This window comes from Microcaecilia unicolor, chromosome 6 (genome assembly GCF_901765095.1).
Source record: "Microcaecilia unicolor chromosome 6, aMicUni1.1, whole genome shotgun sequence".
NCBI lineage: Eukaryota > Metazoa > Chordata > Amphibia > Gymnophiona > Siphonopidae > Microcaecilia > Microcaecilia unicolor.
The window spans coordinates 299,176,251-299,188,578 of NC_044036.1; the positions used below are offsets into that span (position 1 = coordinate 299,176,251).

The window sequence follows — 12,328 nt, forward strand, 5'->3', positions numbered from 1 at the left end:
GTCACACCATGGAGCAATACAGAGGCATTATAATAATCTTGATCTTCTTTGCATCCCTTTCCTAATAATTCTTAGCATCCTGTTTGCTATTTTGGCCACCACTGCACACGGGGCAGAAAATTTCAGCATTGTCTATAGTGACACCCAATTCTAGGGTCAACCTTAGGAAACTAAGATTTGTATTATTCTTCCCAATGTGCATCACTTTACATTTATCCACATTAAATTTCATCTGCCATTTGGATGCCCAGTCTTCCAGTTTCCTAAGGTCTTCTGCAATATTTCACAATCCGCATATATTATGTTTGAAAGAGTAGGTGACTAATATCTGATTTTCAACATTTTACGTTTTAACACTTGTTAGAATCTTTGGTGGTGAATTATGGAAACTGAAGTCAAGATTTACATTCATAAATAGCTAAAGAGTTAAACTGTATAATAGAAATTAGAAAAATATAATAAAATGTATTTCTGTTTGCTCAGTAAAGAGGAATTTGTGAACCCCAAGTCAAGGCTGAGACATGTGAATGTGACAGAAGAAATCTGTTTGTATTTCTGCCCAAAGTTAGGAGGATAAACCGAGATATTTTGTGCAGTAATTAACAGGACTCGTAGCAATTTGTTTGTAAAACACTCTAAAAATGTTGTTTTGCTTTGTAAAAAGAACATCCCGATGTGCGTTAATGATATGCAGATTTTGTATGTAGTGTGAGTGCTGAGTATTAGGAAGTAATGAGGGTGGGAACATGCTCATGCACAGACAGACTAGAGAGGCAGGAGGCACATGGCCAGGGGGAAGTGGCCTTGAAGATTTGCCATCCTCATCTCCTGGCACATGCCTAACTATTCCTGTGCAGGAACACCCTACCCCCCCCCCCCCCCCCCAAGTGTCAATATACACAAGTGGTTTAAGGGAAATAGATTGCAGTGGGATCAGGAGAGATGGTACGATTACTGCCTCTTCTTGGTGCTTTCTGCTCCTCTTTTGAAGAGCGATCCAGCTTGGGGCTCAGGCACAGACCCCACTCCCCAGCTACACACACAGGCAGATCAGGATAGAGTTTTGCCTTCACCTTCCCAGGGCTCAAACTGGAGCTGCTCTTACGCAAGTTTGCCTTCTGGAAATAATTTCTGGGGTTGAAGATATGTGAGTTAGTGTCTGCTGCTACAGGAGGATAAGGTTTACAGCAGTAAGAGCGTCCTTTTGGAGAGCGCTGTTCTCTGATCAGAGGGAATAAGAAATGGCCACAAGCTCCCTTATGGGAGCTAGGCCCCACCCAATGCATTCCAGGATGCAATGGGCAGGACACTGTGCTGCCATTTTGAGACACCCAGCGGGAAGAGGGGTTAGGACTGTGTCCTTCCACCCTTTCATGTTCAGGGGGTCATCGCTTGGTCTCTGGGGATGTCTTTGGGGGGGGGGGGGGGGGGGGCCTTAGGGGCCTAGAACACCAGGGTCTCTGGGAGGGAGGGCCTGGTGTCCAGTGCACCACCAGCATCCTGAGCATGTGTTGAAAACTTATTCTTATCGTACAATTTTGAGCCTATGCCTCATGCAACTTTTTATCCCCTTAATGCTTGAAAAACTCCCTCATTCTCAACGCTTAGACAATGCTTAACTTTGCATGTCATTAGCGTTGAGTATGAGGGAGCTATTCAGAAGCGCTGATGGCAGTATTTTTCTGGTGCTGTTAGGAAAAAAACGCTGAAGTTTTGAGCATCTGGGCATCTGAGCTGGGCGAATTTTCAGCCAGAACGTTTAGCAAGCTATTTTTATATTTTTGTATCCAGTACAATTAAGTCTGTAAATGTGATCACATCACACTACAACAGGAACACCTGTCTGAGAATCAGGGTGCCAGGAATACTAGGTTCTAGTTTGTGGGGCCCTTATCGAGAATGTATTGCAGCAGCTGAGTTAAGAAAATCCCCCTGATGGCTTTAAAAAGTACCTTGGCTTCAGATTCCCTGTGGGTAGGAATTGAAAAGTCAGAGTATGGGGAATGTGAGCCAGGGCCAAATAAGTATTGGACGGGTTGGTTGGTTTTTTAAAAGCATTTGGATACACAGTCCCCTGCACATGTTTATGCATATGAGTACAAAGGGACCTGCACTGTGGATTAGTGGTAACTGGTACGCACTGCCATATGGAGCCCCTGGCTTCAGTTTCCAAGTGAGGTCTTCTGCAGATGCCATCCTGGAAGCTGACAGGAGCAAGAAGAAACTGCCCCTTCCCTCCCCATCAAGAATGTATAGATGAGCATTTGTAAACAAAGAATCCAAAATACTTAGCTTGCTCATTTCTAAGTATGTTGAAAGTGACCTTTAATTTTCTTGTTTTTTGTAGATAACATTGAAAAGTATCCTGAAATAGTGTTTCTTGGAACAGGATCAGCAGTGCCAATGAAAATTCGCAATGTTAGTTCAACTCTTGTGAATCTCAGGTAGTATTTTTCATTGTGTAATTTTTTTATGTTTGCCTTTTTTTTTTGGGGGGGGGGGGGGGCTCTAGAGAAATAAGGTGGTCCCCTCCCTCAAAAACAAAAAGTAAGGTATTTTCCTTTTTGTCTATCAGACCAGTCAAACGCATGAGATAATGCCCTTCAACCAGCAGATGACAACAGACGTAAGAGCTGTGATCTCTGCCCTATAAGAGGCACTATGCAGCTTTAGCTTTCTAGTGTGCTCTTTATCCACCAGATGATGATGGGTGCTGTGCAGCAGGATGACTGAAGAACTCCTGAGACCAGTTGAAAAACTGGTCATACAAATTGAGCTATTGTAAATGGAGAAGATCCCAGGATCCTGCAGAAGCAGTCCCACTTAGGTGTTACTTGGCGTCTGATCTGTTACCATTCTTTCTCCCTTCCCCCCTTGTTTCTGGGCAAAAGATCTGGGGGGGGGGGGTGGGTTTGGGTGGGGGAGAAGAGATGACGCTGAAAGTGGAAAGGGCAGCTTGGCAGCTGCTGCTGTTGTGACACAAAGGAGATCCCTGGCCACAGGTGCGGGGGTCTGATTATTTGGAGGGCATTGTCTCAGGAGCAGTGCAACACTAATTTTTTGTTCCTGCCTCTCCTTGGTGAGCATGTGTACCAAGAACGGTGCAGTTGGGGCACAGTGGGAAGCAGTGTACCTGCTTAGTTTTGTTTTTATGGAGACTCCTGAGCAGCTCTGAAAGCTGTACTTATTGCTGTGCGGGAGCTTCTTGAACTGCACAGACCTCTACCACGTTCGGCACACATTTTGAAGGCAGTGGAGAGGCTATTGGAGAGATAGCAAGTACCTCTTGTTCTGCATGCTGCTGGAACAAAAGAATGGAAGATATGGCTATTTTGCCCCCTTTGAGCTTAGACGCTCAGCTCTGTGTTTTCTTTCCTACTTTGGCTTATTATTATTATTATTATTATTATTATTTATTGCATTTGTACCCCACATTTTCCCACCATTTTGCAGGCTCAATGTGGCTTACAGAGTGTTGTTATGATATAGTCGTTATATGATCTTAAATACAATCGATAATAAGCTGAAGGTAGATGAGGATTTAAATGGAAAGGTGTTAGGTAAGGTCGTGTGAGAGGTGTTTTTTGATGCACTTGGGTGGTTTAAGGAATGATTTGTTTCATTAAGGATGCCTTTTGTAGGCTTTGTTGAAGAGATGTGTCTTCAAAGATTTGTGAAAGCTGGTTAAATTGTTCATGGTTTTCAGGGCCATGGGTAATGCGTTCCATAACTGTGTGCTTTTGTACGCAAAGGTTGTAGCATAAGCCTGTTTGTATTTAATTCCTTTACAGCTGGGGAAGTTCAGATTGAGGAATTTGCGGGCCGATCTTTTGGTGTTTCTGGGCGGTAAGTCCACTAGGTTTAACATATAGAGTGGGGCATCTGCGTGAATGATTTTGTGTACGGTCGTGCAGATCTTGAACTCAATTCGTTCCTTGAGCGGGAGCCAGTGCAGTTTCTCTTTCAGGGGCCTCGCACTTTCGTATTTGGGTTTTCCAAAAATGAGTCTGGCTGCGGTGTTCTGGGTTGTTTGGAGTTTTTTAAAGGTCTGTTCTTTACAGCCTGCATACAGAGCGTTCTCCGAGGACAAGCAGGCTGCTTGTTCTCACGACTGGGTGACGTCCGCGGCAGCCCCCACCAACCGGAAAAGGCTTCGCGGGACGGTCGGCACGCAGGGCACGCCCACCGCGCATGCTCGGCGGTCTTCCCGCCCGTGCGCGACCGCTCCCGCCAGTTCCTTTTTTTCCGCATCTGGAGAGAGTTGTGCTTTGCCGCTCTCTCTGTTTTCAGCCGCCGGATTTTCGATCGCGTTTACGCGGATCGTTGCTTTTTCTCTTAGTTTTTGTTACCGCCGGTTTCTTTTTAAAAAAAAAAAAAAAACCTGAGCGTGTGGAGCACGCGCTCCCTTTTTTCCCTCGTTTCCAGCGGGGACGCCGCGTTGCGGCCTAGTGGCCGCACGGTCGTTTTCTTTTTTTGAGGTGTGATTTCAGCCACCATTGACGACTTTGACTTCGCCGACGCGATTTTTCCGTCGATGTCCTCGAAGGTCCCGAGTGGATTTAAAAAGTGTGGTCGCTGCGGCCGGCCGATCTCGCAGACCGACACCCACGCTTGGTGCCTCCAGTGCCTCAGGCCGGAGCACAATATCAAGTTGTGTTCCCTGTGTCTCGGTCTCCGGAAACGGACTCAGGTTGCGAGGCAAGTTCTGCGGGACCGTCTTTTTGGAACTTGCGCCGGCCCCTCGACGTCGACCTCGACGGCATCGGTATCGACGCCCGGTCCTTCGGTACCGGTATCGATGCCCGAGACATCGGCACCGATGGCATCGACCCCAGGAGAACAGGTCCCGCCGGTCCGCCGGCGAGGGTAGAGGTGAGCGGCCGCGTGGGCAGTCGGCCCCGGTCACTCCCTCAGCCCGTGGCCCACGGGACCGAACCCTGTCTGACCCGGCTCCTCGGGACCGAGGGGGATCATCCTCCTCCTCCTCCATACCGCCCGGCGCCGGTGACGCGCATCGAAAGAAAAACAAGAAGCGTCGTCACCGGTCGCCCTCGGTGCATCCGGACATCGGAGAGGAGGCGACGCCGAAGCGTCATCGTCGAGAGGAGAGGTCCCCGTCGGTTGTGGAGGTACCGACGCGTCAGGGTTCCGGCACCTCGGTGCCGTCTCCTGGCCCCCATCAGCTTCTGGCACCGACACCCTTACCGGCCCCACCGCCTTTCCCGGCAGCGGGCCTGGACGAGTGCCTCAGAGCCATCCTTCCGGGGATCCTGGAAGGGCTGATGCGCCAGGCTGTGCCGGCGGCGCCGATGTCTGTGGCGCCGGCGAGCTTTAGCCCGGCGCCGGGGCCGTCGACACCGCCGCCGCTTGCGGCGCCGGTCTCGACCGCCACGCAGGTGGAGTCCCCGTCGATGGAGGGAGCTCCGTCCCCGCCGGCGCGGGAGTCCACCGCTCGACGACACCGAGACCTCGGTGCCTCGACGTCGAGCCGGGCCCGGTTCAGGACTCAGCTACACGAGCTTATGTCCGATACCGAGGATGAGGCCTCGTGGGGGGAAGAAGAGGACCCTAGATATTTCTCCTCAGAGGAGTCTACGGGCCTTCCCTCGGACCCCACGCCTTCACCGGAGAGGAAGCTCTCACCTCCTGAGAGTCTCTCCTTTGCCTCCTTTGTGCGGGATATGTCTATTAGCATTCCCTTTCCCGTGGTCTCTGTGGAAGAGCCGAGGGCCGAGATGCTCGAGGTCCTCGACTATCCATCACCACCTAGAGAGTCCTCCACGGTACCGCTGCACAATGTCCTCAAGGAGACACTGCTTCGGAACTGGGTGCGACCGTTAACTAACCCCACCATTCCCAAGAAAGCAGAGTCCCAGTACAGGATCCACTCTGACCCAGAGTTAATGCGGCCCCAATTGCCCCATGACTCGGCGGTCGTGGATTCTGCTCTCAAGAGGGCACGGAGTTAGAGGGATACCGCCTCGGCGCCCCCGGGGCGGGAGTCTCGCACTCTGGACTCGTTTGGGAGGAAGGCCTACCAATCCTCCATGCTCGTGACCCGCATCCAGTCATACCTGCTCTATATGAGCATCCACATGCGGACTAATGTGCAACAACTGGCGGACCTGGTCGATAAGCTCCCGCCGGAGCAGCCCAGGCCTTATCAGGAGGTGGTCAGGCAGCTGAAGGCGTGCAGAAAGTTCCTGTCCAGGGGTATCTATGACACCTGTGACGTGGCATCTCGTGCTGCAGCCCAAGGTATAGTGATGCGCAGGCTCTCATGGCTGCGTGCCTCTGACCTGGACAACCGCACCCAGCAGAGACTGGCCGACGTCCCTTGCCGGGGGGATAACATTTTTGGTGAGAAGGTCGAGCAGATGGTGGACCAACTGCATCAGCGGGAAACCGCTCTCGACAAGCTCTCCCACCGGGCGCCTTCAGCATCCACCTCAGCAGGTGGACGTTTTTCCCGGGCCCGGCAGGCTGCACCCTATTCTTTTGCAAAGCGTAGGTACAACCAGCCGGCCCGAAGGCCTCGTCAGGCACAGGGACAGCCCCAGCGCGCTCGTTCCCGTCAACAGCGTGCGCCTAAGCAGCCCCCTGCGCCTCCACAGCAAAAGCCGGGGACGGGCTTTTGACTGGATCCATGGGAACATAGCCGCCCTCAAAGTGTCCGTACCGGACGATCTGCCGGTCGGAGGGAGGTTAAAATTTTTTCACCAAAGGTGGCCTCTCATAACCTCCGACCAGTGGGTTCTCCAAATAGTGCGGTGCGGATACGCCCTGAATTTGGCCTCCCTGCCACCAAATTGTCCTCCGGGAGCTCAATCCTTCAGCTCCCATCACAAGCAGGTACTTGCAGAGGAACTCTCCACCCTTCTCAGCGCCAATGCGGTCGAGCCCGTACCACCCGGGCAGGAAGGGCAGGGATTCTATTCCAGGTACTTCCTTGTGGAAAAGAAAACAGGGGGGATGCGTCCCATCCTAGACCTGAGAGGCCTGAACAAATTCCTGGTCAAAGAAAAGTTCAGGATGCTTTCCTTGGGCACCCTTCTGCCAATGATTCAGAAAAACGATTGGCTATGTTCCCTGGATTTAAAGGACGCATATACTCACATACCGATACTGCCAGCTCACAGACAGTATCTCAGATTCCGCCTGGGCGCACGGCACTTTCAGTATTGTGTGCTGCCCTTTGGGCTCGCCTCTGCCCCTCGAGTGTTTACCAAGTGCCTCGTGGTGGTGGCGGCCTACCTACGCAAGCTGGGAGTGCACGTGTTCCCATATCTCGACGATTGGCTGGTCAAGAACACCTCTGAGGCGGGAGCCCTCCGGTCTATGCAGTGCACTACTCGACTCCTGGAGCTGCTGGGGTTTGTGATAAATTACCCAAAGTCCCATCTCCAGCCAACGCAGTCTCTGGAATTCATAGGAGCTCTGCTGAATACTCAGACGGCTCAGGCCTTCCTTCCCGAAGCGAGGGCCAACAACCTCCTGTCCCTGGCTTCGCAGACCAGAGCGTCTCAGCAGGTCACAGCTCGGCAGATGTTGAGACTTCTGGGTCATATGGCCTCCACAGTTCATGTGACTCCCATGGCTCGTCTTCACATGAGATCTGCTCAATGGACCCTAGCTTCCCAGTGGTTCCAAGCCACCGGGAATCTAGAAGATGTCATCCGCCTCTCCGCCAGTTGCCGCACTTCACTGCTCTGGTGGACCATCCGGACCAATTTGACCCTGGGACGCCCATTCCAAATTCCACAGCCCACGAAAGTGCTGACGACGGATGCATCTCGCCTGGGGTGGGGAGCTCATGTCGATGGGCTTCACACCCAGGGTCTGTGGTCCCTCCAGGAAAAGGATCTGCAGATCAACCTCCTGGAGCTCCGAGCGATCTGGAACGCACTGAAGGCTTTCAGAGATCGGCTGTCCTGCCAAATTATCCAAATTCGGACAGACAATCAGGTTGCAATGTATTACGTCAACAAGCAGGGGGGCACCGGATCTCGCCCCCTGTGTCAGGAAGCCGCCGGGATGTGGAATTCGGCATGCTTCTCCAAGCCACATACCTGGCGGGCGTAAACAACAGTCTGGCCGACAGACTGAGCAGAGTCATGCAACCGCACGAGTGGTCGCTTCATTCCAGAGTGGTATGCAAGATCTTCCGAGAGTGGGGCACCCCCTCGGTGGACCTTTTCGCCTCTCAGACCAACCACAAGCTGCCTCTGTTCTGTTCCAGACTTCAGGCACACGGCAGGCTAGCGTCGGATGCCTTTCTCCTCCATTGGGGGACCGGCCTCCTGTATGCTTATCCTCCCATACCTTTGGTGGGGAAGACCTTACTGAAGCTCAAGCAAGACCGCGGCACCATGATTCTGGTAGCGCCCTTTTGGCCCCGTCAGATCTGGTTCCCTCTTCTTCTGGAGTTGTCCTCTGAAGAACCGTGGAGATTGGAGTGTTTTCCGACTCTCATTTCGCAGAACGACGGAGCGTTGCTGCACCCCAACCTTCAATCCCTGGCTCTCACGGCCTGGATGTTGAGGGCGTAGACTTCGCTGCGTTGGGTCTGTCTGAGGGTGTCTCCCGGGTCTTGCTTGCCTCTAGGAAGGATTCCACTAAAAAGAGTTACTTTTTCAAGTGGAGGAGGTTTGTCGTGTGGTGTGAGAGCAAGGCCCTAGAACCTCGTTCTTGCCCTGCACAGAACCTGCTTGAATACCTTCTGCACTTATCAGAGTCTGGCCTCAAGACCAACTCAGTTGGTTCATGAGGTCTTTTTTGAATTGTTTGGGTGCGGCTCTTAGGCTGGTAGGGCAAATGTCAAGTTTGCATTGAGATTTGACATATTTTCTGAGTCAGTGTGTGAGTTCATCTACTGAAATCAAGTCAGAATTGGTCCATGATCGATCGGCTGGGTATTCCCCAGGTTTTGGGTCTAAGCATTCAAGGATGCTTGTGTACTCAATAGTGTTACTTGGTATCATGCATCGGGGCTTTATGAGTTTTTCATTGAAATAGTTCGCTAGGTTGGTTGTTGATGGGGTGTCTATGCTATTCTGAGGAGAGTCCAGTAAATCGGGAGGCTTTGCTGTAGGATGTTCAGGGGTTTCTTTACAAGGTATTGGCTTACTTGATTAGCCTGGTGAATTTTTCCCCCCAGAACTTGTTGCTGTTACATCAGGCCTTTTGTTGCAATAACATATAGGGCCTGCTCCAGCACAGGGTGGCTTCAGCCCAAGGGATGAGGCTTCACAGGTGAGGAGTGCCTGCTTGGCACTAGATAAAGACTGGGACTGAGACGATGGCCTTGGCTCAGGTGTCTGACCAGGCTAGTGTTGCCAACATTATTGGGAAGGGGTCTGCAGTATTGAAACAATGAGATGATGGTGGGTGTGTTACAAAAGCGGCACAAGAAATTTGACTATTGCTCACTCTATTTTCCTACAGCTCTTCCCAGTCTATGTTGCTGGACTGTGGTGAGGGTACATTTGGCCAGCTGTGCCGGCACTATGGAAGCCAAGTTGATGAAATCCTCTGTAACGTGTCTGCAGTCTTCATTTCACACATACATGCAGACCACCACACAGTGAGTATTGAGATCATGCTATAAAGCAGAATGTTAGTTGCTTGTTTGTTCTTGTGCATGTGAAAGTTAGAAACATTTTCAATCACATTTCAGCTTTTGAAGGCTAATGTCCATATCATTCATATGAAGTGTAGCGGAGGAGGTAGATACATATTGGTGCACTTCATGTATTTGACAACCTGCGGTCAAATTTTATTCTATGAGAAATTTGACTGTAAAGTACTACTACCCTTAATCTTTTTGCTTGCATTGGCCTCTGATAAATGTTTTTACCTACTAAAAACTGCAGTTGGGACAGTTATCTTATATAAGAATAGCCATACTGGGACAGACCAATGGTCCATACACAGATTTCAGTGTATTGTCTACAGCGACACCTAGATATTTCTCTTGGGTGTTGATCTCCAAACCATTCCAGAAGAATGGGCGAGTTGGTTGGTCTATTTTAAAAATTTATAAGCAGCAACTGTCCACACTTCTAAGAAGTGTACAGTTAAAACATAAAATAAACATATTTGCATAGCAAAGCTTATAATTGTAGCAGTACAATATTTAAATTATTCCTCAAGTTACATCACTTGGTCACCAATTGTCTGGCTAAAAAATAGCCTCTTGAGCCTTCTAAGGGTTTATGCACCTGTCAGCAAATGGAGACAAAACGGATGCTGCCTCATATTATCCTGTTTAGCCTTTATTACCTATATTCCTCTCTGTCCAGCAGATGATAGGAGATTGTACTGTATCTGTGCAGCACTGGATGTTGCAAGACCAAGTGTTTAGGAGGGGTTTTACAGGTGACAGTTCCACAGTATTTCAAAGTATTTGTGCCAAATGAGAGGTTGGGTCTTGTTGACCGTTGGGCTTGTGGCTCAGTTCTTTCACCAGGGGAAAGCTTGAACATCAGAATCTTGTAGGAAAAGACTTTCTAGAATGCTGTGCTTGTGTCCTACGTTGCTCTTTTTGGACATCTACTTAGGGATCGTTGCGCACAGTGTTGCAGAGTTTATGGACTTTTTTCCTAGGGAGAAGGCCAGTGAACTCCTTTCACTAGTTACCAGAGGGAAGGACTGTAGAAAATACACGGTCTATGCTACCTATGATATTTTTGATACTGCATTGAGAACTTCTATGGGTATTGATGCTCACAGATTCGTCTGGCTGAGGGCCTTGGACCCAAGATTAGATATACAGGAAAAGCTTGCTAATGTGCTATACTGGAAAGCAGATCTCTTTTGGAGATGAGGTGCAAGAAGCTGCTAATGTCATCAAGCAGCACAGTGATACTCTTTAAGACCCTATCCAGGCCCACTCCTGACCCAACCTCCTCTTCTGGTAAGTATCAGGGCAGAGGACAATAGAGGTGTTTTTGCTCTTAGGCATGGGTATTCTCTGCTGTCCTGCTTCTCTTAATCTGGACAGAGATCTCACTCCTGCCCCAGACAGCAAAGGGTCCAAAAGATTGGTTCATTTAACTATTCAGGTGCTGGAGTTTCTATGCTTGTATCCCAAGTCTCATTTAAACTGAACGTTAAAATTACAATTCATAAGTGTCTTGCTAGACACAACTCAACTGCCATTCTTCCACTGAAAAGGATTTTCACCTTGGTTATTCATTGTGGAATTAATTTAGGAGAGTCGGCAAATCAGCTAGACGAATATTGAAGATTGTAGGCCATATGGCATCAACAGTTCTGTCACACTGATGGCATTTCTCTGTTTGAGACTAGCCTAATGGATCATATCTATTCAGTGGACTCAGTCTGATGGCAATATCCAGATCTGGTGTCTGTCACCTGTACTTTCTGGGATTTGCTGTCTTAGTGGACAAATCATTCCAATCTTGTGAAAGGAATCCCTTTCCAAATTCCTCAAATTCAAGCAACTCTAATGACGAATGTGTCTACCTTGAGGTGGGGTGCTCATCTTGGAGTGGCTCTACACCCAGGGAAACGTTTTGGCAAATAAACTTCATAGAACTAAGAGTAATAAGAAATTTTAAAGGCCATCAAGATCATTCTAGTTCAAATGGACACCAAGGCGGCCGTGCATTACATAAACAAACAAGGAAGGGACATGGTTGTACCTCCTTTGTTGGGAGACTGTCAGAATGTGGAAATGGGCCATTTCTCATAGAATGTTTCTCAAGGCTACTTATCTGGCAGGCAAAAACAATGTCCTGGCAGAGTTGAGTTCCCCTACCTAGCGGTTACTTGATGACAAAGTTGCACCCCCAAGTTCGTTTGAGAGTGGAGTGTCCCCCTCCCCCCTTGGGTGGTATGGGTTTTTTCTCTCTTTGTGAGCCACTCCATTCAATAAAGAATTTCTTAGCTTTGCTCCAGGATAAGTTTATAGAGTCACATGGCAAACTAGCCTCGGATGTCTTCTTTCATTGGGGAAGTTATCTGTATACATATCCTCCTTATACTCTTATAGCAAAAACTATTTTGAAGCCCAGACAAGATGGAGGAACCAAGATTCTCACAGCCCCCTACTGGCAGAGTGGTTAGGTTCCCACAGCTGTTGGATTTTTCCATCAGTAGTCTGAGACTGGAGTTTTTTTCCATTGCTGATCACACAAGAATAAGGATCCTTTTTACATCCCAACATAGTCCCTAGCCCTCATTGAGTGTTGAAAGTAACATTGGCTTCTCTTGACTTGCCCGACACATCTTGTAGGCTGCCAGAAAAGATTCCACTAGGAGAACTTAGTTTTAAATGGGAGAGGTTTGCCATCTGGTGTGAGAT

General features: G+C 49.3%; 1 protein-coding gene across 1 annotated transcript in view; it reads left to right on the top strand.

Annotated features, from left to right (window-relative positions):
• The window catches only part of ELAC2 (elaC ribonuclease Z 2), a 146,847-nt gene that overhangs the window by 111,142 nt on the left and 23,377 nt on the right, over positions 1 to 12,328 (top strand). The window contains exons 15-16 of the mRNA XM_030208002.1: positions 2,348 to 2,444; positions 9,445 to 9,583. Of these exons, the coding sequence (XP_030063862.1) occupies positions 2,348 to 2,444; positions 9,445 to 9,583 (236 nt within the window). The remainder of the gene's footprint in view (positions 1 to 2,347; positions 2,445 to 9,444; positions 9,584 to 12,328) is intronic.